This window comes from Solenopsis invicta, chromosome 13 (assembly GCF_016802725.1).
Source record: "Solenopsis invicta isolate M01_SB chromosome 13, UNIL_Sinv_3.0, whole genome shotgun sequence".
Classification (NCBI taxonomy): Eukaryota; Metazoa; Arthropoda; class Insecta; order Hymenoptera; family Formicidae; genus Solenopsis; species Solenopsis invicta.
This window is the reverse complement of record NC_052676.1, coordinates 14,393,594-14,420,025: the sequence shown is the minus strand read 5'-3', so window position 1 is coordinate 14,420,025 and position 26,432 is coordinate 14,393,594. Positions and strand designations below refer to the sequence as shown.

The 26,432-nt window shown below is 31.4% G+C and overlaps 1 protein-coding gene across 1 annotated transcript; it reads right to left on the bottom strand.

Annotated features, from left to right (window-relative positions):
* Positions 1-5,834: 5,834 nt before the first annotated feature.
* Positions 5,835-26,218, bottom strand: LOC105202937 (ubiquitin carboxyl-terminal hydrolase 22). The gene is made up of 7 exons (XM_039456446.1): positions 25,480-26,218; positions 20,021-20,153; positions 13,070-13,285; positions 12,481-12,895; positions 10,555-10,983; positions 9,008-9,157; positions 5,835-7,534 (listed from the first exon to the last, which is right to left on the bottom strand). Exons 1-7 carry the CDS (start codon positions 25,597-25,599, stop codon positions 7,492-7,494), a joined length of 1,506 nt encoding a protein of 501 aa, XP_039312380.1. The 5' UTR covers positions 25,600-26,218; the 3' UTR covers positions 5,835-7,491.
* Between the last annotated feature and the right edge of the window lie 214 nt (positions 26,219-26,432).

Genomic DNA, 26,432 nt, shown 5'->3' with positions numbered 1-26,432 from the left:
AGAAAAATTATCTTAGAATTCGACCAGGAATACGTTCCTTAAAGGACAACAGGCTATAAGTTCTGAATCACCTTGTATAGTAATTACTTGTTGTTTCTTAAGTAGTTATCATAGACAACATAGTAAACCCAAACTGCGTAATCTTAGTTATTTGAGGAGTGGGAATAGATCTCCTGTAGGAAAGAACGCACTGTTTCGTAGTCGTGCATTCTCTCTTATTCGCGCACGCGGTTTTTTTGGTTTTTTATCAAACTTTATAAGTATGTTTATAGTAGATAATGTGAATGGGACAAATAATACTATGTCGTACAAGCTATCTGCATGACTTGTTAACAACAGTTAACTGCTTAATTTGAGTATTTTATTGTTGACAGTAAGATCAAAAGTAGATTTTTCCTGATTATGTTTCACAATTTAATATTTCTTTGGAAAGTTACTGCCTTCTGTAACTATCGAGTGATGGTTATTAATCTGGAATATGAATTACTGTTCTATAATTTTTATTTTACAATGCTGTATTTAATTTATACTTTCGTCATAACGTTCTGTTTATAATAAAAAAAAAACAACTTTTTAGATAGAACTAATATGGTCTAAATCTGAATCAATAATGACTAATATACACACATTGTAATGTTTTCTTTCGAGACTTTTATTACAATTCATATATTTTAATCCATCTATTAAATCCGATTCATAGCTTTAAAAAGAAAAAGTTAAGATAAGTCAACTGTTTACTTAATGGATTGTCGATGAAACTAATTCTTTACATACTCTTATATGTTAATATGCTAATAATGTTATATGTTAATATGTTAATAATCATGTCAATATATTATAATAAATTTATGAACGTACCATTGGATCACTTTTATTATTTATTTTTCTAACACTTTTGTGAAAAAGAAAAAAAAAACAATCTCTGAAACATAGAAATTGATATTCGGCGGATGACCGTCGCCTTTCCATTATTTCATTAGACGTCTACATCCTTGGTGAAAGTCAGATAATACGTCCATTAGAGATCCATCAAACTTATAGCTCCATAGATTTTTTAATGATGGAACTTATTGTCAGATGGATATCGATTAAAGATCCATTAAACTTTCATCGCCCCATGAAATTTTATTTTCACCGTGAAAGTCAGATAGACATCCATGTGCATTCTAAAATAAAATCTCATTGGCTGCGTTCAGCAGAAAAAGCAACTTTGCAACTGTTGTAAAATTCTTTAATATGATTAGTTTGTGCATTTAGATCCGGCAGGAACCAAGGACAAGAACCGCATCCAAGAATTTTACAACAGTTCCTGCTTTTTCTGTTGAACGCTGCCATTGAATTTTGAAGATAAATTTTTAAGATAGATAAATGGCGTTTTTGAAAATTTAAAATGGCGAATTCTATAGGGCACTGATAACACGGGAAATAAACAAAAGCATTTATAACATAAAGGATTTGTTATGTATAAAAAATTCTAAAACTTTGTATACCACAATTTTTGAGATCATTACATATCTGCCATAAAAAATCAATGGCGGATCAAGTATGAAAATGACTAATCATTAAAACCAATTATTTTAAAACTATGTAAAAAAAGTACAGTGGAAACAAGAAAGTGCACAAATCGTAAGTAATGAATTTAGAATTATTAAAAAATTAAAAATCATTTTTACATTAAAGCTGTTTCTGTACTCTACAGATTTAATAATGTCCATACTGAAGCTTACGTTACTTTCTTTTTTATTCGTTTCTTTTGTTCTATTTCCATTTCACTTTTACTTTCTCTAATTTTTCATTTTGTATGCCAAAATATTCAATAAATTTACAAAGTTGTATGACAATTAGAAAAAATAAAAATAAATTTTTCAAAGTTGCTTAAAAATTTATTAAACGTATCTTTTGAACATAGATGTTTTCTATATATAAATATATACACACACAGAGTGACCCGGAAAATCTGCCCATACCGTCATGGGTTGATAGAACAAGTGAAACTGAGAAGAAAAATCCTTTACCATTTTGCAAAATTCGCAATAATTACCACGAAAAAGATTAATAAAGTCGAATAAGCACGTACTTTCCCTACCCACCGAAACCCGGGAACAACCTGTTGGTCGCCAAACCATAGGCAGCTGCGGCAGGCGGCGCGGTAAGAAGGGAGAAGCAGCAATGGCTGTCTTAACCGCCTCACCGCGCCGCCTGGCCTGACGCGGCTGCCTATGGATTGGCGACCGACGGGCGGTCCCCGCGTGCGGTGGATAGGGAAAGTACATGCTCAGTTGCCGACTTTATTAATTTTTATCTCGGTAACTATTGCAAATTTAAAAAAATGGTAAAGGACTTTTCTTCTCAGTTTCACTTGTTCTATCAACCTATAAGAGTATGGACAGATTTTCTGGATCACCCTTATATAGTTATACAGGATGTCCCAGACCAATGTATTCAGATTATCACAATGGGGTAGAAGGGATCGAGATAAATCAAAAAGTCTAATACCATTTTGCGATATTTGCAATAATTTTCGAGTACTAAAATATTAAAGTCAGCCGAATAAGAGCGCGCGGAGAGACAAGCGGTTGCTCGAAGGAGACGTAGGACTGCTAGCCTCGACGCGGTAAGGAGGCATGAGGGAGCGGTGCAGTGCTAAGTTATCCTTCCCCTCGCCGCGCGCCACTTACCATCGCCTACAGTCGGACCGACTGCCGAGGTGGGCGGTCTTACGACTCAGGCGAGCGACCGCTTGTCTCTCCGCGTGCTTTTATTTGGCTGACTTTAACATTTTATTACTCGAAAATTATTGCAAATATCGCAAAATGATATTAGACCTTTGATTTATCTCGATCCCTTCTACCTCATCGTGATAATCTGTATACTCTGTATCGCTCTGGGACACTCTGTATACACACACACTACTAAAAAAAAAAAAAAAAAAAAAAAATTCCAGACAACAAAAATTAGGCTATTTTCAAATGACTGTAACTTGGCAAAGAATCATCGTAGATGAAAAATAAAAAAAGCATTTTGAAGCTTGAAGTTTCAACTTTAACGCTGAATCGACAGACAAGTTCTTTCAATTTCCTTGTCTTATGCAGTAAAAAAAGCACACCTTGTTTTGTTCCGTAAAATTTTGTATATTTGACACTTTGCAGTTCAACAAAAAAATTTTTTTCAAACAATTCAAGTAAAGTTTCATAAACTACAACATTTTGCCTACAGAATGCTTTTTTAAAAACTTCTCTACGATTTTTTTTTACCGAGTTACGCAATTTCAAAGCTAAACCTGCATTTTTTACAAATGATGTTTTATACTCCGTAAAAAATCATTATAGACAAAAAACTAAAAAAGTATTTTAAAGCTCGCAATTTCAGCTTTAACATGATATCAACAGTTTTCAAAAATTTTTTCAATTTCTTAGTGCTATGCCCCAAAAAAGATACACTGTTTTTTTCCTCAAAATTACGTATTTTTGACAACCAGTAGCTCAATAAAAAATTTTTTTCTCATGAAATGCAATGCAAGTACCATAAAGTATAACTTTTTTTCTACAAAATGGTTTTTTTAAAATGTTCTCACGATTTTTATTTTGACCGAGTCACAAGACTTCAAAGAAACACATTTTTTACAGTACATTTTTCCGAAAAATGATGTTTTCCGCCGACATTAGCACAATATTAAACACGCACACACTAACACGCACGCACGCACGCACGCACGCACGCACGCACGCACGCACGCACACGATGGTTAAAAATCTGACCGGCAACCTCTACGTGCTGCACATGGTGTAATGCTAATGTCAGCGGTAAACGTCATTTTTCGGAAAAATGTACTATAAAAAATGTGTTTTTTCAAAGTCTTGTAATTCGGTCAAAAAAAATTGTAGAAAAATTTAAACAAAAGCATTTTATAAAGAAAATGTCATATTTTATGGCATTTGCATTGAATTTGTCGAGAAAAAATTTTTTTATTGAACTACAGGCTGTCAAAAATACGTAATTTTAACACTTAAACACACCGATCCTGTAAAAAACGGAAACACATTTTTGGGTCTGGGAGACTTTTTCAACTTTGAGAAGCTATAACTTTGATTATAATTAATATTTTTCTACGATTTTTTTTTTAAAACAAAAGTTCAAAATCTTAAAAGTGTGACTGCACAATTGGCATTGCCAAAAAATAATTTATTGTGAAGTTATAAAAGAAAAACCATTAAGCAAACATGAGAAATTGGTCAAAAATCCACTTTTCCTTCAAAAAATCATATCTTCGCAACAAAAAACGTTTAAGGACTTTCAAATACGGCGTTTTAAAGCTAAAGAGTCACACTTTCAAAATAAAATTTGGCAAAGTCATTCTTTTTAAAAAGTATAATTATGTAACATGGAGAATATGAGATATTTTTAAGCATCTAAAAATTCACTTTTAAAAAAAAAATTATATCTTTGCTTCAAAAAACTTTGAAGAACTTTACAATACGGCGTTTTAAAGCTAAAGATTCATATTTTCAAAAAAAATTATATCATTGTCATTTCTATTAAAAAAATGTACTTATATAACAAGGCGAATATGAGGTATTTTTGATTAAATCGTGTTTACAATTGAAAATTGATGTGTTTCATGATATATTTCGGAAAAACTCTCTTTTCTACAGCATTTTATAGTATTCCAAGACTTTGGAATATGCTTATATACTTTAGACAGAGTATATGCGAGTAACATCCGCAAATCGACCTGTTCGAACGTATTATGTCCAGCTTTTTTATTTAAAATACTCACAAAAAAAGTTTTACTTACACACTATATGGGTCGCATTGACCCTAACAAAACTTTGTTGCCGTGCCGTTCAAATTCTAGTTGACCAAAAAAGTTGATCAACCATATCAATCGAAAGAGATTTCAAACTTTTTTTACATCTTGGTCCGAACCTCCTATCTCATTCCGTCTTCACATAGCAAGCGTTCAAAACTTCATATGGGGTCTTTCAGACCCACTTACGTGTTTAAGGGTTAAGAAAAAAATAGTGTATCTTTTTTGGGACATAGCACTAAGAAATTGAGAAAATTTTTGAAAAAACCATTGATAGCATATTAAAACTGAAACATCGAGCTTTAAAATACTTTTTCAGTTTTTTTATCTACGATGATTTTTCACGGAGTACGGATATCATTTGTAAAAAGTACAGGTTTAGTTTCAAAGTTGCGTAACTCGGTCAAAAAAATGGTAGATATTTTAAAAAAAGCATACTGCAAGCAAAATGTAGTTTATGAAGCTTTACTTGAATTGTTCGAAAAAAATTCGTTTGTCGAGCTGCAGTGTCAAAGATACAAAATTTCAAGGAACAAAACAAGATGTGCTTTTTTACTACATAAGACAAGGAAGTTAAAAGAACTTAAAAATTTGTTGATAGAGCGTTAAAGTTGAAACTTCAAGCTTCAAAATGCTTTTTTTATTTTTTATCTACGATGATTTTTCGCCGAATTACAACCATTTAAAAATAATCTAATTTTTGGTATCTGGAAAGTGTTCCCTATTTTTTTTTTTTTTTGAGTGTGTGTGTGTGTGTGTGTGTAATTATATAATACATTAATTTTACTTTAACTTTTAATTTTCATAAAATGATTACCGATGTAAGATCTTTTATTTATATTTTGTACTTCGTAGCACAATCTTGTTTTGTAAGCAGATATTACGTTAATAGAAATAACCATCTAGGAATTTGAAATGTAGATGTCACATTTCCGAATTTGGCTTTGGTTGCGACATCTTCACACACATATGCGATAATTAAAAGTGCAAAGGAATTTAAAAATGGAACGGGCAACTAGAGTGACAATTTTCGAGCAGTGATTTTTATTATACAAAATCTAGTGAAAGAGTTCGCCTCAAATCAGACAGTGTCTTCATATTTATTGTAACACATGTTGCTTTGTCTGTACAAAGTCGCCAGGGATAACCATTGTAAGTATTGGATAAATTATATCATTATATCAGTATATACAATTGTATAGCACACACACAGAAAAATAGACTGTTTTGTACGGAAAACGCACTAAATTCCATCATAGTGTAACTTTTTTCGATGATATCAAAAAAGAGATCCTATTTATCTTTCTGAACACGATATTTTATTCAATTGTACCGGTAATATTAATTTCATGCGATCCAAATTTATAAATATAGAAAATAATACGAATTCTCTCTTTTCTGATTTTGTGAATAAATTAACAATATATTGAATATGTATTAAAAGACATACACACACTCTCTCTCTCTCTCTCTCTCTCTCTCTCTCTCTCTCTCTCTGTCGATAAACGGCAACTCAACACCACACATCTGCTCTGGTGCGCTGTTTCACAGATCGGATATCGACATGCTAATAAAGTACAGAAATTATAAAAAATACACATTAAATCCATCTCCAATATGATATCTATAAACATACAGGGTGTCACAAAATATTCGGTCATGCTCTCGTAGGTTGATAGAGCAAGTACAACTCAGAAGAAAAATTTTTTACCATTTTTCAAAATTCGCAATAGTTACCGAGATAAAAATTAATATAGTCGGCAAATAGGCATATACTTTCCCTATCCACCGCACACGGTGACCGTCGGTCGCTGAACTATAGACAGACGTGACAAACGGCGCGATGAGGCGGATAAAACAATCATTGGTGCTTCTCCCTTCTCACCGTGCGGCCTGCCGCGTCTGTATATAGTTTGGCGTGCGGTGGGTAAGGAAAGTATGTGCTTCTTTGCCGACTAAATTAATTTTTATCTCTATTGCAAATTTTGAAAAATAATACAGGACTTTTCTTCTCAGTATTACTTGCTTTATCAACCCACGAGGGCATGCACGATTATTATGACAATCTGTATATACATATATATGTATATATATTTATTAGGGTGTTTATTATTTGAAAAAACAAAAAAATATTTTAAATGTTTCATCTATAAGAATCAATTGATGAGCTGTCCCATGGAAAAAAATGTATTTTTGTTTTTTTTGTCAAATAATTTTGACTTTTTTAAAAATAAGAATTACATGTATCAATTAGCAAAATGTCAATATTCAATTTCTGAATATATACACATATATGTGTATGCATGTATGTGTGCGTGTGTGTGTGTGTGTTGTGTGTGTGTGTGTGCATGCGCGAATGTATATGTGTATGTTGGGGCAGGAATATAACAGTCAGCGAAATACAAAAATTGCGATCGGTCGATTTAAAAAAATTGAGCTAATCTTAATATCTACGCTTACGTTATGTTCATGTAGACATCGATCGAGCAGTCAAACGACATACTCTTATCGAACACAAAAGGCGCCGGCGGAAACCAAAGCGACAGTGACAATAATTTATATTTGATAAACACAAAATGTCACCGACACGTCTAGCTTCAGCAGTAGTTTTCTCAATTCTTCGTTAAATAAATTAATTACATGACTTAATTCACACACTCTCTTCTTTCTCAGACTTTATTATTTCAACCGTACTCCAAAATTTGTTTGTGATAAAACAGCAGATATCTGAAAAACAAATTTTTTTGTTAATAACCGAGATTCATATTCTTTTTTCTGTTATTCATTAAAAGAGTTTAGAGAATGCTTAATTAAATTTTGTAAAAAAATTTCCCGAGAATTCCTAGATTTTCCAGAAATTTTATTCAAAACTTTAAAGAAAGATCAGAGAATTTTTTAATACAGCTTTGAAATATTTTTACTTTGTATACGTATTTTTTAATGTACCTTAACCATGTAATTACAAGGAAAAACCATTTAAGTTTTAAATATTAAATTTAAAAAAGTACTAAAAGAAATAATATGAATTAGGGTTGGTAAATATAAGGTTGGCAAAATTCCACATTTTTTGGAAAAATTAAAATATCTATATCAGGAATCCAAAAACCAGCATTATTTAAAAAAAAAACTGCTCTTTTCTACTAAAACCAATGAATTAGGCGGCAACATAAAACAAATAAATTGGTTTCTATTACACGTTAAATAAACAAATCTATATTAAGCAAACGCAAAATAAATTTATGTTAAATAAAAATTTTAATTTTGTTATTATGCTTTTCTCATTAAACTAAAAGTTAATACAAAATTTAGGAATATATATATACACACGCACGCACGCACGCACGCACGCACGCACGCACGCACGCACGCACGCACGCACGCACGCACGCACGCACGCACGCACGCACGCACGCACGCACACAACATATATATATCCAAAGATTTTGTTTAAACCATGTATTTCACATATTAATTTAAATTAAAAAATGCTTTATTATTATAAGATTTTGTTACTATTAATTCATGACTATTGATTGGTTTCATTATTTTTTAATATAATTTTATAAAGAGAAAATATTTTTTTAATAAAGTTATATAAATATATTTTACAATAGTATTACATATTAGTTATGTTTATAATTTGTACTACTTTATTCTACTGAATAAAGTTCGAGACAGTACATATTTTTGCCGGAATATATCAAAATTTTTTTCACCCACTGAATTTTTTTCTGGCCACCTCTGATTAAATGTCATATTATTTGTCCGTAAGCTTATTGATAATACAAAATTCAAAAAGTAATAAACAATAAAATGTTAATTTAGAATGAGTAGTTATTGTTACGAATTATGTACGTTTACATAAAGTTTAAATAAAATTCATGTGTAAATTGAATGATAATGAAAGTACTATGCAAGGGATTAATATTAAGTTAATTGTGTATGCTACATTTGTTTATAAATTAACGCTTTGTATTATTAAGGAAAAATTATCAATAAAATTTTGACGAATGAGATAAAATTTAAATTTATAAGCAAAAATTTACAAAATTTCTCTGAGTACTTATAAAATTCCATGCACATGATTCTCAAGGATAAAAAAAATCCTGAAAATTCCAGGTTTTTTCCGGTAATAAACACCTTGTTTTAATAAATCTAGTAATTGCGTTTCGTATTCTTTCAATGTCGTGCTTAGCTTACCCTTCGCTGGTCAAGACATCCTTCAACTTGGCTCGCGTGATCAAATGATCATTGCATTTAAACCATTGATTTTTCTGTTGTCTAACAAAAGCGGTATAATGTCCAGTCTCTAAAGAACCCTCATGATTTATTACAGCAAATAGAGAATACCTATCAGTAATCAGATATTAATTCTATATAAACGCATGCACGCACATATATATGTATGTATTGGATTGGAAGAAAACTAATATCGTATTTTTAATCTAAAATTAAAGCATTTATTCATATTTAAATAGTTTCAATGTGTTATGTAATGGCCGGTTTTTTATAATTTTTTGCCATCTTTCGGGCAGCTTCATAATTCCTTATGTGTGGAATTTGATTGTTTTCTCAGCAAAAAAATGATTGAAGATAGTTTTTGTAGTCCTCAAAAAAAATAAACACCTTAATATTAACAGTTCTGCAAAGATCAGAACAAATAGTAACCCAAAGAAGTAATATTTAATGAATATGTTGGGTAGGATATTCCAGCAGAGTTGCAATATTTTTCCGGATAATTAAAAAACTTGAGGCTCTGCCAATATCTTAATAAATCAAATTAAACACCTTTTCTATTCACCAGTTCTGGGTGTTTTTTCATAATAGCTTTCTTTAGTTTGTCCAATGGGCAGAATATTTATCTAAATTAAGCCGTACGTTCTTTGGAAAAAATTCATAATACACGGTACTATCTTCCAGTCTCCATTAAATATACAACCCAATGTTCTTCGGATGAAGTCCAGGCTTTGGAGTGATCAATGGCTTTTTTAAATGCTTTCTTCACCGTTTGCGTACCGCATTATTGTAGACAATTCATTTTTCATCGTTTGTCACAACTTATTAAAAAAATGGATTGGTTTTGTTGCGTTTATATAATAAATCATAGATGGAAATGCGATCAATAAAATTTTTGTCAGAGAAATCATATGATACCCAGATAATAAAACGATTTAGGATATGTTTCAATTTATTCAAATGCTCAATGATTGTATGTGATAAATGGAGCATTTCTCTTGCGTCATATACCGCTGATTATTTGTGATTAATAAAATCTTGATTTGATCATTATTACCAGTCGACCAGAGCATGTCTCATTTTCAAGTGTCGTATCACTGACACGAAATCATCTTTGCAAAACATCTTTGACATTCATGCATTCAATTACGCATCTTGTCCATACACGGCACATATTTTTTTGCCATATTTTTTTTCTTTATAATAAAATAGCATCAAACAACAAAAATCAAATACAATATTTTGTTCTATTTACTCTTGAAGTAAATACAAACGCTTTTGTATTCAATTTCTATACATTCGATGATGCTCAGAGGTTACAGCTATCACAAAAAAGCATTTACATAATTTGAATTAAATTTTTTTTGTAATAAAACAACTAAAGTCATCTGGTGAAAAAATACGACATTACTTTTCTTTCAACTCAATATTTTAAAACCATATAACATTGATTATTCATGATATAATTGAGAACAGAGAAAGATTATAAACTATTAGTGACACATCACTACCTGTTGTCACTGAAGCTCACATCTGCTCCGTTTTTCAATAAGCTATCCAACATAGAACTATTGTTGTTTCCATTGCGCCTGTGTGACATGAATGGCGTCATGTCCAGTTGTTCCGGGAACGAGATAAATGTAGAGATCTTCTTCTTAAAAATCTTATCCTGAATTATGAAATGCTCAAAGCGTTTTAGATGAAATATCGCCACAATTGGTAATTGTTTCATCGTCAATTGCTTTGTGCTTTCTTGGTAAGTTTCACAGTTACTACATTTGATTTTCGCGCCAGAACCTAGATGCTCGGCCCTGGTAAATTTTTCCAGACAGTCTAACAAGGAGGTGGGCGTCCCGGGTGCATCAGAACCAGAGGCACTAGCTGCCGAAGTCAGATCCAGAGATATGTCCCAAAATGGATCTATTGTAGTAGATACTCCACTAAAAAGAAAAAAAATATAGTGTAATAGATAAGCTATACAAAGTGATTTCTAGATACAAAAAATTGAAGGAGATAGTCTTTTCTTATTTAAAAAAAAAAAGATCTTATACGTTTAAATATAAATACTGACTTGTTAAAAAAATTATATAAATATAAACATGTTTTATGGGAAAGTGGTTATTAATAATGCATACCAAGTAAGCACACCAAGTTTGAATAAAATATCTAAGTGCTTTCCAAATTTTTATACTTTTTTCAAATTAACATGTTATATTTTAAGAACAAAATTTAGGATATATATTCTTAAGACTTTGTCTTCCTAGAATAAGCTAAAAAATATCTATTTCAACTTTTGTATTTGAGAGATGAAATCTTATATAGTAAATATGTCTTGTTATGTTTTAAATAAGCTATTTTTATAATACATTGTATTTAAAAAAACTTTATATTATATCGATTTATATATAAATAACTATTTCACTCTACGTAACTCTACGTAAACTATGAACTTACTATATTATTTAACCTTTTTTTAGCATATCTACCTAAATACTTTAAAAATTCTACATAATCTTTTCTAATTTATCAATGTTATTAGTGAAACAGAAAAAAATATTCTCTGATTTTCAAACTGACGACAATAAAATTAACACCTTTAAAAATTTAGTATAGAATTGATATTACAGTAATCTTGTTTAAGAATAATAGGGTTACTCCATTTTTTGACTTTTCCTAGTTTCCTCTAACCTTTAAGGCTCCTGAGTACTCGCCGCGGCCATATTGAAGTCGTGACGTCAGAAGCGAGAAATTGCGTGAAATGACACGTAATTTTGTCCGACATGCCATTTGTAAATAAAGCCAATTTGGATAAAACAAACTAAGCAGATGACTTTAAAACACTTCTAAATATCGGTCACGACTATCCTTTTTCCGCTTAACAATCAGTAAATAGTTGTAAAAAGCATGTAAAGTGAAGCAATTGAAACAGGAAAACACATGGGCACATAATTTTGTCCGACGTGCCATTTCTAAATAATGCCAATTTGGATAAAACAGACTAATCAGATGGCTTTAAAACACTTCTAAATATCGGTCACGACTATCCTTTTTTCGCCTAGCAGTCAGTAAATAGTCGTAAAAAGCACGTAAAATGACGTCTATTCAGACAGGAAAACACACGGATAGCTATTAAAAGGAGTGAAAAATGTACTTTTATGTATAAAATTCAAAGAAACTTTACTCGCGGTCCATTTTTACGAATTTGGTAAATACGAGACAAGTCATGTTTTTACAATGAAACACATAATAACAAAATGACATGCACGATAACATTTCATCGTCAATCTGTCACGTTTCACGTGTATTAGTTCTAATTTTGTCCGCGACGAAATGTCGCTACCGTCAACGCGGAGTTCTCGGCTGAGGAGTCAGGAGCCTTAATAATCCTGTATTATACAAGTATACTTTCTTAGAGGACACTATAGAGACTAACGTACTTGCAAGCTTGACAGACAACATCACTTTGAAGGCACCCAGTAAATATCTGATCAATGATACATTTGCAATTATGCGGGTTTTCTTTGACCAATATCGGAGCGGCTTCGCAGTGTCTGTGAAGGACGTCCAGAGTAGCAATAAAGAATTCGTGGGCATCCTGCTGTTCGTAACCCGCCAAATGTTTGACGTGGGTCCAAATTAGATGGAGAAGTTTGTGAAGCGTTAGCGGGGCCTTGTTGCCAGAATAAAACTCCTGAAACAAGTGGGATACCTCGCAAACCAAACAACGACTCGGTTGCGGGCAGTGATGACGGTCAGCAAGAAAGTAGTCTCGTAATAGCGGAGTGTGAATCAGTGCCTGTACGATGCAGTTTACGAAACAAGTATTTCCGAGATTGATCAGTCCTCTTAAACCTGTGTGTAAAACAAAAAAAATTTTTTTCATAAAAATAATTACAGAAAGATTTATATTGTATCTCTATTTTAAAATTGTTAAATTGTGTTTCCCTAAAAATAATATAGTATGTAATTAAATAAGATCTAACGATATACCATACGATCTATGAATAGAATTAAAGGATCTTTTACCTATAGTGGAATTTTCTACGACGCGTCTTCGGCGCGGATGTTTCCTCAGCAATTCCGTCTCTATCTGCGTAGGCTCCCATGCACGATAGAATTCCCCGAAGCTCAAGGATTTTGCCGACTCGCTCCATTGCGCTTTTGCTACTGTTAATAATTCTCTATCGTATACATAGTCGCCGCATTGGAAGCACAGAATATTCCCATAACACAGATCAACGGCTGCAATAAAAAACCGATAAATAAAATAGTAAAAATAAATAATTTATTATAAAATTAAAACACTTATATAATTTGTTTTTTTTTACAAAAATCAAATAAATTCAAAAGGTCATATTTTGAAAAAAAAAAAAAAAACTTCTCTTCTTCAAATCGTTTATAACGTAAATATGGTAATGTTTTTCCAAATATGTAACAAATGGGAGAACAAAGTTGTGCTTTTATATTTTGAGGACTCATTTACAATAAAAAAGTAAAATAAAATCTTATGAATTTGTTTGGTTCTGAAATTTTATATTTATGACCTATTTATTCTATAATGTACATTTATTATTTTATAGTATTAATAATGATAAAAGATAAAGAAAAAATATTTTACATAAATAACAATATCTTATTTACTTTATAAAATTTTATAAACTGCTCTCAAAAAAAACTAGAAACATCCTCTTATACTTCTCTTTGTACAAATGTGCTAATTTTTTTCTAAACACACACTTGCACGCACGCACGCACGCACGCACGCACGCACGCACGCACGCACGCACGCACGCACGCACGCACGCACGCACGCACGCACGCACGCACGCACGCACGCACGCACGCACGCACGCACGCACGCACGCACGCACGCACGCACGCACGCACGCACGCACGCACGCACACACGCACGCATTAATAACGTCATATCCTAAACAATTTTGTTTCGGCAAGAATAAAACAGAAAATGGGAAATGTAAATAGGTAATAAAATTTCCGTAAGAGTCAGTTTATTTTTTGAGATGATCCTCAAAATATTAATGAAAGTCTAAAATTATTTTTGTATTAAAATTACCTATAATACATATGTATATAATACACATACACGCGCGCGCGCGCGCGCACGCACAAGGTGATTCAGAAAATAAACAATTGTCCTCAAGGGACATATTCCTGGTCGAAGTCTAACACGATCTTTCCTTTGGCAAAAATTTGGCAGAGGCTTAGATTTCGATAAGCTGATTAAGTTAGCGTATCACAGGTCGAGTACAGAAGGTACGCAAGAGCGGCGCACTCATCATTACGCGCGGGTGTTTCGTGAGGCGCTTGCTGCGCTCAACTGATGCGACACAGAAGAGTCTCTCTCCTTTCTCTTTCTTTCTCTCTCTCTCTCTCTCTCTCTCTCTATCAGAGAGCGTGAACATACAGACTCTAAAAGAACATACAGACCTCCGACGTCGAGTTTAACACGTTAGAGGCAGCCCCAATAATCTTGCAACATGACAACGGTCGTCCACACACCTCGCGCAACTATTCTTGAAAACATGCGAATAATTTTCGTATACGAAAGTGGCAGAATAGCCAATAAAATTATTCAATGATATTCTTCTATTAATTATTTTGCCATTTTCGTATACAAAAATTAATCTCATGATTTCAAAAATAGGCCCCCTAGAGAGGCTCCGTAAAACATGAAGTTTGAGCCGATTCCATACCTTCTTTATTTCCCTGATCTTACGCCTTGCAATTTTCATTTTTTTCCTCTACTCAAAAGACATCTCAAGGGTAATCATTATACCTCAGATGATGAGGTGTAAGCAGCTATCAAGTCCTGGATTCGAGAAAAGTCGGAAGAATTTTTCAGTGACAAAATGAGAAAATTTGTTACACGTTGGGAGAAATGTGTTAGGGTTAACAGTGTTGAAAAATAAATGTATGATTTTGAAGCTTAAGAATTGTACTTTAATGTACTTGCCCGATCTTGCTATTTGTTTTTGTTCGCACTCTACAAACATGTATGCATTACTTTTCAGTCTACTCTCATACATTAAAGTAATTACGATAATATTAAAATGCTTTATTGATTAAATTATATTTAAATATAAATTAATATATGCATTATACATGTCATGATCATATAAAAATATTCCACGATATTAAAAATAATTAAGATGAATGTCCCAGTTAATGAACAAGTAAGATTATGAAATTTCTCTCGAAAAGGTAAACATTTAAATAATATTCATATAGTATATTTTTTTAACGTTATTCTCATAACTGATCATTTATTAATATTTAATTGCCATTTTACTAAAGAAATTTTGAAATTATGTTTATATGGGTTATTCCTACGAAAACTATTTCTGCAGTTCAAAATGTTACAAATGTAAAAAGTAATATTTTTATATACGAGGTGTATAAAAAAGATTGTAATAAATTTTAAATTAAATAACTTTTGAACCTAAATAACTTTTGAATGAATAGAGATAATTGAATGAAGTTTGGAGCAACATTTATTGTATAAAAAGTTAATCTTATGTAGAGAGCATCAACATGCCACCCGTAAAGACGGAGAGATAAAGGCAATTAAAAAATCCCAAACAAGAGATCAAATAATGGAATTTTTCAGGTCAAATTATTTATAATTTTTGGACTGTCGCGTATTCCTGCGCCACTGGAGATAAGCTTGTTAAATTTTTTCATTTCATTCAATCAAGCAATGCGGTAGCGTCGCAACGCCAGGTATTTAAAAAAAAAAAAAAAAAAAAGAGAAGAAGAAGAAGAAGACTACGGCATTGGTATTATCGAAGCGCTACCGCAGTAGGCTTTATCTCAAGTTTTCGCCTTGCCTATTTTCCGATTTAATTAACTCGGAATTTACTCAAAAACCTCGGTTATAATAAAAAAAGTTCTGATACTTTTATAATAACTTTTTGCGAGCTTTCGATTGAGACCGATTCGAATAAAATCGGTTCAGTCAATCCCGAGATTCGATCAGCGAGTCTATGAAAAGTGTCACTTCAACGATTTCAATTTTCAGTGTTGTTCGTCGTCTTCGTCGCAGTGTTAACGTTTGAGACGCGTTTTCTCGAGCTTGGCCGTACACGTGATTTCAGTAAAGTATCAAATTCAGAGGAATAAAGGTACATTTAGATCCCCTTACAATCAGATGAAATAAAATTCTTTCTTTTTTTAATGGCTCCTTTACCAATTTCGGAATTTTTACTTGCTCTATCAACCCACGAGAGCATGAATGAATATTTTGTGACACCCTGTATATTGTATATATGTATACACAATACACAGAATGGGGCATTTTAATGTCCACTCCAAACATCCTTTCCTATGTCTGTTATCAAAAAGTACCAAAAAATATTGCAGACAAAAGTTTTAAGATTTTAAGGGATACATTATATAGCAATATTATTGTAACTTTGGGTAGTGTCAAAATTACATAAATTTTTTCGACACCAATTTTTTATTTTAGAATCTAACAGGTGATGTTGAGAGCTTTCCAAAACACTAACATGAAGTTTATTTTCATAAAGTAATTTTTAATCACTTAAAGTGTATCATGTGGACGTTGTCCGGTCAAATTAACATCTCGTATATGCGTGCGTGTACGTGCGTGTGCGTGCGTGCGTGCGTGCGTGCGTGTGTGTGTGTGTGTGTGTGTGTGTGTGCGTGCGTGCGTGTGCGTATGCGTGTGTATACAGGGTGTAAAAAACCTTTATGAAGTATACCATAAGATACAGGACACAAACCCAAGTCAAAAAGTCCCCAATTTTTTTTATCTGAGCTTTCCGTTCGTAATAATACAGTAATAAAGTTTGCGAATCAGTGCCCGTCTATAAATGGAAAGCAAGAACGGGAGAGTAACGGCTATTTTTTGCTCTTGCTTTTCGTCTATTAACAGGCACTGATTCGTAAACTTTAATACCGTATAACCACGAACAGAAACCTCAGATTAAAACATGGCGCGGAATTTTTCGATTTAGATTTATATTCCGTATCTCATGATATACTCTATATATGTTTTTTAAGTCACACCTTTTATATTATATTATATATATTATATACATACATATAAATAATTTGTATTACATGTAACTTAGTATTTGCTGGGTATATGTTATAGATATTTCTATTATAAAAACAATTTTAGACTGATTAATATTTTCAGAATTATTTAAAAAATAAATTGTTTGGTTCTTATGGAATTTTTATATTTATTACTGTTATTATTTATATTTTCCATTTTTTATTTGATTCTTGCTGAAACAAAATATGATGTGATGTTACTGATAGAGAAAAATTTAACACAATTCAATTTTTTTAAAAACTGAACTTATTTGATATTTATAGAAAACTCTTCAATTGTATTTATAGAGAAATATCCATAATATTTTGTTTTTGAATAGGTTTTAAACAAAAACTAAAGATAAAACTTCAAAATATAAATATAAATTAAAGGTGTCTTCTATCAGATGGTATAGTAATTTTTATAAAACTATTTTGTATTTTGTAATAACATTTTTGTAACACAATCCAAAAAAGCATCTGAAAAATTGGGTTCCAAAACTGATACACTAGACAGTAATGACAGAATTGAGGTACGATTTTTTGTAATAGGAGTTAACTTGAAATAAACTGATAAACAAAGCAACAAAATTGATGGGATTAAAAGGCTAGATTTAAAAATTGTTGTGCATTATAAATAGGGAAGTGCACCGAGATTTCTACGAAAACAGACCATAAGTCTGGTAACATCATTTATAATAACCTTTACTGTCATACTAATTCCATACATTGTCAAAACTCCATCTCCATACATTGTCAAAAGATTAATACTTTTTTGTCGATTTAAACGCCTTATTTTAATTACATTGTGCTATATGCTAATAACGGTTTGTTATTTTTAGCAAGCAAGCTTTCTTTTCAGTCAAGTTAACGAAGTCAATCCATGATATAATCACACTTAGTGTCTTGTTTTCACAGAGAAGTGTACTAGTTTACGCTGTACAGCGATTTTATGTTTCAAACTACGAGGAAAATACAAAAGAGAAAATCATTAAAAGAAAAAAAAACAGTTATAAAAAGTTACAAACATATAATATTAACAATGATATAATATTAATAATAATACTCATTGTTTAAAATATGTAATTTCTAAAAAAAAATCATGAAAATTTTATTTTCGCGTTTCAAGAAATTATTTTAGTAGCTTTTATATAGAAAAAAGTAAAAAGCTGTAACAGTATGAATTACGGGTTTTTATTTCTTTAATTATCTAAAAAGATTATGTTTTTACGAGTATTAAAGGATAACACCACTTTTGAGATTTGAAAAAAATCGTTTTTTTTTTGTTTAAATTATTAGTTTATACTTATAAAAATATGCTGTAAGTAGTTTTAAAACAAAATTCAAACTGTATTATAGTTTGAGCTGATTAAATAAATCGTCTCTATGCGCCTACCGAGCAGCTGCAAACGATTTCGAGCGGCCCCATCTTCTCTATGCTTCGTAGTTTTTTGGGCCTTATTTATGTACCGAAAATAGACCTTTGACTAACACAATATAGATGTTATTACTTGTACTATATCAGTAAATAGTTTTGAAAGCGCCGGTTTTGGGTTTATGCGACGCCATTAGTTTTTCTGTGTTTATGCAACAAACTTGGCTGTTTGTTATTATAATGATGGTTATAACAATCTAACGAAAATTTTGCAAGTCTAAAACCTCATGGTGGGCACTACTTGTTATTATTATTGCCAAAAATTGGATGCGCGACGCGTCGTACTTGCCGAGTGCAGTCTCACCCAAGAAGCAAAAGAGACCAGAATATCATTATTAACAACAAGAAAGGAATATAATGAGGCTGCTAAACTTGTGAAAGGACAGCTTTATGGAGCAGGCATCGCAGATTAGAGATAAATTAAAAATTTTCAACTTTATACACAAAAAATCAGTTACCAAACGCGTTTTTCTCAAAACACAGTTTTTCAAATTTGCGTGCAACGTCACTCTTACAATTTTTATCCGATTGACTTGAAATTTTAATACAATTTTCTTGTAACTATTCTACAAAAAAATACGTAGACTTTTTGCGAAATGTTGAAAACTCTTTTCGTAATCAGCATTTTTTAAACAAATTTTTGGGTAAAATATGCACTTTTTTCTATAAATAGCTGCCATTTTGATAAAAATTAATATTTTTAAAAACCCCTACATACTTTCTTAGTTTTGAATATGTAGATAATGTAGATTGTTTTTTGTTTGGTTCCAACATAAGCCATGTCGCAGAAAACTTGCACGCAAAAATTCATCTTTAAGAAAAGACAATTTCGTAAAAGGGCCAGTACGCCGTCATTTTGTGCATGAAAGAAAATTAAAAAATATTTTTTTACTCGTCAATATATGTACAATAAAACCCTTCAAGCTCTTTTATATAAAGTTATTCATTTGCCGACAATAAATTCCCCTAAACTTAGGTATCATTTTAGGGTCTCAAAGGTGGTGTTACTCTTTAATACAATACACTGTTTCGGTTCTGAAAAATAATGGGATGTCGCTTTAAGAGAGCTATTCCAGTTTTGACGACCTTCCTCTATATTTTTAATCCTCAGCTGACACACTATATTGAATTCGATACTCACATGGGCAATTGTCACCCGATCATTTTCAATTGTGTATATCTCGATCATCTCGAAATTCAATGCATAGAATTTGAACAATTTTGTTTTAATTGATACATCAAAAAGTCAAGAAGACTAAATAAGTGCAAAAATCAAGAAGTTGAATATATTTAAAATATTCGGAAGAGAAAAAGTTAACAAGTTATGAATGTCAAGCATATTTGTAAATAGCCCGGATGTACAACACCCAGTGTGTCAGCTGAGGATTAATGATTTTATTTATATAATTTTTAATAAATCTTAAATATATAAAATAGGTTTAAGATAAAAAATACCCCATTACCTAGAAAATGTTTTTTCGTTTTCGCATGCTCTTGTATGTGACCTTTTACGTAGCAGCCAAAAAATATGCAATGAAGACAAGAATGTAGGCGATCCTTGTAAGTTTTACATGTGTGACATAAACAGCTCACAGCCTGTAAAATAAAATATCTAGTATTAATAATATTGTAATTACATTTTATTTGTTATTGCTATACAAATGAATAAACCTAAAATTTTAAAACTTTAAACAAGATTTAAATTAAAAACAATTTTATTTTTTGCATTAGTGCGATTTATTGTGTGATTTTATATATCTTTTCATGTTTCACAAAATTGTGTGCCAAAATAAATTTTCGGTCTTGAAACATAGTAGGGGAAGATAAGGCAAGACGAGGTGATTAGAATTTGATGACGAAAAAGCTAGGTTTTCATAATCAACAAATCATCTTCACTTTTTAAATATTATTTAGATATCAATCTTTTTATCATGAAATAAAATCTTCAGAGAATTATAAATTTTATTCTAAAAAAATAAATAAAAGCATTTCTCTTAGTCTCGCTCCTGAATAGAGAAACATGAGGTATCCCCGTGAACAAGATCATATATTTCAACAGTATACTATAATTTAATATTAATATCACAAATAAAAAAATGAGATAAAATCATAATAAAATTACAAAAATATATAAATTATGATCTAACTCTAACTCAATAACGCACTACCTACTTCGCTGGTTTGTGGGTAACGATTTTTCAATGCATAATTCTATGCATTTTTTGAGGAGTCACATTTAACGCGTATACTCGATTGTGATTCTTGCATTCAAATCGCGCGATACTGCGTCTTACCCTGCAACCCTGTCTTGCCCCGCGTATCTCTACTAAGTTGAACAAGAATTAGTAATATCATTATTAAATTAAAAGTCATTTTAATAATAAATGGTAACAAGCAAGTAAATATAGCAATAATGCCAAAGTTCTTTATTTAATATAATTTACTTTTATTTAATTTTGTACATGCACAACACATTCAGCACACTCATATCAAGGTGTTCAACTATTTGTAAGAATATAGGGTCACTGCACTAATCTATTTTCTCTGCACTAATCGCTGAACAATCTAAGTAAATGACTATTTCAGAAAAGTATAAAAATAATAAGACTTCAAATTACTAAATTGCGAATTAATTTATATTTTTTATAATCTAATTTTTATAAAGATTTTATAAAAGTAACATTTTTTATTAAAAAATGTAATTATATTAAAATTTCATTTATATGTTTATTAATTGGTTTAATTTTTTATTTATTCATTGACTAGTGCAGTAACCCTAATTTAACAAATTTTTTAGTAAAAATATTACATTTGAGTAAAAGAAAACAAGTTAACGATATAAAAGATAAAGCTTAAGAAATAAATTAATTACATTATCGTAAAATGTGTAACGTAAATAATCGATAAAATTGAAAGCATGTCTAAATAAATGGTATATTAAATATTTTTTGCATTCATAAGAAACCGGTTACAACTGTTGGTAAATCTGATATAGTTGCGATAAGTTGCATAACTTTTCTATCGATAATGCGATTCATTTATCTTTTATCTTTTAGCAACATTTTTAATAAAAATCGTCTCTTTTTTGCGGCGACTTCGAAGAACTCACCTCGCAAACTTTTCTGTTTAACAAAATTAATTCTTAATATGTAAGTAATTTAAATGGTATAATATTAATATTTGTTCTTTCTTGTTCACAAAACGGATATTATAATTGATTTGTTTCAATGTATAAACTTTAAATATTGAGATGTGTTTCTAAGATGCGTGTTAATATAGAGACATAACTTTATAATAATGTGTGTATGCTTTTATGTATGCGTTTAATTAAAAAAAAAATTGTATGCGTCGTACGAAGGAAATCGACTGGTTCTCAAACACGCGGACACGATTTGTTCGCGTATAGGAAACGACGAATCAATCAAGAAAATTTCAGATTATTGACATCAATTCATTGTTTTTATATTTATATTTGATTTTTATTGCGTCCTATAAAATTGTTTGCGTTTGAACTTTGGGAAAAAATAAACACCGTGATGCATAGCTCGTTGTTAATGTAATAATGTGCACGCTAAAGAAGACTCCGCAGAGTCGAAACGTTTGTGTCAAATGCTAAATTAAAGATAAGATGCTATTTATATAAAAAACTAAATCTTTGCTCGTCTTATTGCCCTTCATTACTCAAATGTAAATTCATATGAACTGATTTCATATTAATTTGTTTCATTATTTTTACTTCAACAAACACATATTATAAATAAACTTCGTGTTACAAGATGTTAAATAGTAATTATAGAATGAAATAAATTTTATTATTTTTTTTTCTACAAACTAAAAATTAACAAGATTAGTAATATTCATATTTTCAGTTTTTGTTTTAAAAATATATTTTACATATTAATTAAAATGAAAAGTCATTATTATAAGGTCTTGTTACTATTAGTTAATTAGTTTTTTTTTAACTATTAGCATTAGTATGATTTATCAATTGAAGCAAATATATCTTTTTGCATAAAGTTATATTATTACATTTTGGTATTATACAGAGTGTTGAAAAAAAGGGGTCACTTGTTTCACATTTTGATAGCAGATAGTATTGATCAAAACAAGAAGAAAAGGTCTAATTAACATGGGTCCTAAAATTAATATCTTCAAAGATACAAGCTATTGTTATTTAAGCTCTTTGTCATTTTTTTATTAGTCATGTCATCTTTAGAATATAATGAACACAGGGGAGAGTGGAATACAATGGGGATATTTTTTTTCTAAGTGCCTTAAAAAATAAAAAGTAAATAAAGAGAGATAAAGAAACAATTTTTATTTTGATATGAATATGAAATGTAATCATTTATCTTCCATAAAAAAAAACTGAAGTAAAGAAACTGAATGTATGATAACAAAATAAAAACTCTTTTTTACAAAAACAAAAAAATTGTAATGCTGACTCAGCATTAGAGGAGTTGCTCTATGTGATTGCCATTCACTCTCACACATGTTTCAGCCCTACGTCTTATAGAATTACGCAGTCTTTCAAATCACGCATTCTAACTTCATTTCTCTCTCCTGATATTTACGTTTGGTTCGCAATAGATACTACAAATCTACTCCTTTGTTCATTATGTTCTAAAGATAATACGACTAATAAGAAAATGACAAAAAGCTCAAATAACAAAATAGCTTGTATCTTTGAAGATATTAGTCTTAGAACCCATGTTAATTAAACCTTTTCTTCTTATTTTGATCAATACTACCTGCTACCAAAATATGTGACCTTCTTTTCAACACCCTGTATATTAGTCATTTACAGTTTTTGCAGATTTAGTAGTTTTTGTAGATTCTCAGATAAGTCTATTTAACACTTTTATATACAAAATAATTAGAAGAATATTATGTAAAACAATAATTTTATTTAAAAAAGTAGTGAGAATCTTCATGTCACTTAATGTTGAAAAATCATTTTCATTTTAAAAAATATTGATTTTAATATTGTTTCTCTTCATAGAACATGCAATTTTCTAAAACATTTTCTATGATAACATGTTATTTACAAGATACTTGAAGTAAGCAAGTAAAACAGAACATCCTGTATATACATGTATTAGGATGAAAAGACAAACTTTTTCACAACACGCAAGAGAATTCAAGATTAAAAATGTTACTTCAAAAAAACTGTTACTATAGCTTTTCATAAACAAAAATTAACGGTTATCTTTATAGTTAATTTTTTGTAATGTTACAGTCATTAGATTTTTAAATTACATTATTTGATAAATAATTTTATAATTAAATAAATTTTCTAATTCTTTATTTTTCATTATACTCATTCTTAAAAAATTATCACAATTAAATATCAATGTATAAAAATTGTATTGTTAATAAATGTTTGGTAAGTATTTATTAATATATAAACATTCAATTTTTTTCATATAAATTTCGTGCTTGTAGGTCTAAAATTTTTGTGACTGGGTTTCTTATACATTAAAATCTCTAGAATTTTAAAAAATTAAAAAGTTATTTTTATTTTTTATTTTATGATAAAAACTAATTTCTATATTAAAAAGAATCTATAAAATAAATAAAATTTGAATGTATTTTTTATTAAATTAAATAATAATGAAGAAATTTTCTAAATTAAGAAATAGTTTGAGACTAATATTCTATTTTTTAAAAGTTATTCCATGGGAAACTCAATCATTGAAAATTTGGAGCAGTAAAATTAATAGCAAGCACTTTTCCAATATTCTATTTTTCAAAGTTTTGACTGTTATAAGACAGCATTCTAAGGCCTGGATTTTTATTATCTGGTTAACTTGTGGTTATAAGCTTCAACCATAATGATGCTATAAGTGAAGCTCATTGGATAAAATACAGATTAATTTGCTCATAAATTAATCAGATAATGAAAAACTAAGCCCAAGGTATAAAAGTATTCTTTTTTCTTCAAATTCATTTTTAAGGTTATGAATTTTTATATAAAAATGTGCATTTCTTTGACTTTGCCAGCTCTAATTAATTTTAACATTTATATACAGTTTTTAAAATTAACAATAGTACAAATAGAGATGTCAAGGTAAATGTAAAAGTTACTAAAGAATCTTCTTATATTTGTAGAAGTAATGAAAATTCACTTGTACACGAATTACTCAATCGTGTGCTTAGAAGGTACCTAAGAACAAGTGTACAGAGGATAATGGAAGTAGAGGTTTGGATTAAAAAATAAATAAAACAATATTACACTGTGGATGTGAATATATACATATATAAATATATACATGCACGCACATACAGGCGTTTATATAACTACAAATATCAAAATTAATATTGTATTAATTAATACTATAAGCTAATCATCCAAATATCAACATTCATATAATACCCGCATATGAACAACTAATCTTTCAGTTTTGTTTTTATACTCGTATCGGCACGGTAGACATTTTTAAACATCCCTCTATCAGTTTTCTCCGAAAAACGATGCTCATACATTATTATCTGTTTTATATTCTAAGTCTGTTCGTGTCGTATATTCCAATATACTTCTACTCACTCCAACACACGTTGCCGCAAACGTATTGGTGTGCGTTAGAATGAGTAGGAGTACGTATGATGGAACATGCACTGCGAACAAACCTAATATTTACAAACTTCATGCGCTAAATAACATCGGAGAGCAACGGATTGGTACTACATACATTTAACAATTAAATGTACCAATAGAGAAAGACAAAACAAAATACAGAGAGAGAAAGAGAGTGTGTGTGTGAGACAGAGAGAAAAAAAAGAGACAGAGATAAAGAGAAACAAGGGAGACATAACGGAAGTGAGCAAGCGAGACGCGAGGAGAAGCAAAGTGGAAGATCTCCCGGAAAAGTACTCTAGTACCTTGATCACGAAATAGCACGCGAGAAAAAGACAAGCGTACCTTCCTGACGCGTGCCTCAGTCGATGTACTGGTCACAAAATACGAGTGTATCACTTTGTACGGCTGGATGCCTTTGGCTGCTTTAAAATTATTCAAATGTATGCAGCCATGGTCGCTCATCTCAGGCTAGCAGGAGCGACGCCGCCGACTCGATCGTACGACGTTGTCGTCGTCCTCCTCCTCCTTCTCCTTCGCGACTCCCGACGTTCGATGCCGTCGGCGGCCCTCGTCGAGATTCCCCAGTGGCACGAGTGCGACGTGCAAGACAATAATAATTTCCCGAGAACGACGGCGACGGCAACGATGTGGGGGGCGTAACTCGCTGCTGGCCTTGGCAGGAGCGCGCGTGTCGTTGACATGGAAAAGAGCGTGGGCCTTGGGAAGGAAATAAGAGCGTAAGGACGGGTTTTCCTCCGGCTGTGTGAGAAAACGTGGATCGGTCGATCGGAATGGATCGCTATTAATCGCGACGGAGAGAACGAGAAACGCAGCGAGCAATGGCGAGAGCGTGGAGACGGGAGGGGGAATAGTGTGAAGCGACGTGGTGTGACGCGACCATTAAAACGACACCCTGTAATGGCTTGCTGCTCTCGCTTATTCTCCTTCTAAATCCTCGTCTCGTTCTCGTATGCTCACTGCGTTTCCGACTTCGCTTCGGTCCGATCACGGACACCAGCCGGTTACTGCCCGCGACGCCTCGTGTCGCCGGCGAAGGGAGGCGTCATTGCGGCGAAAGCAAAGGCGACATCTACCAGATGAGGCGACTGGGCTGGTATTCATATGCTCAATGCACACAACACGCGTCAGCGCGTTACGCGTGGCGAATAGCCAATCATTCTTTCGCTTTCTTATTTCTTGTCATAAAAGCTTAAAATGATTGGCTACCTCGCCACTCGTAACGCGTTGACGCGTCCTGCGTGCATTGAACCATATGCCTCGTGCCTACGGCTCAA

Excerpts from the sequence above, each read along its gene's own strand:
- LOC105202937 (XM_039456446.1), bottom strand. The coding sequence starts at position 25,599 with ATGAGCGACCATGGCTGCATACATTTGAATAATTTTAAAGCAGCCAAA. Across the intron at positions 10,984-12,480 it reads GTTGTCTGTCAAGCTTGCAA|TGGAGTATCTACTACAATAG; the intron begins GTACGTTAGTCT and ends TTTTCTTTTTAG. Across the intron at positions 7,535-9,007 it reads GATGTCTTGACCAGCGAAGG|ATATCTGCTGTTTTATCACA; the intron begins GTAAGCTAAGCA and ends TTTGTTTTTCAG.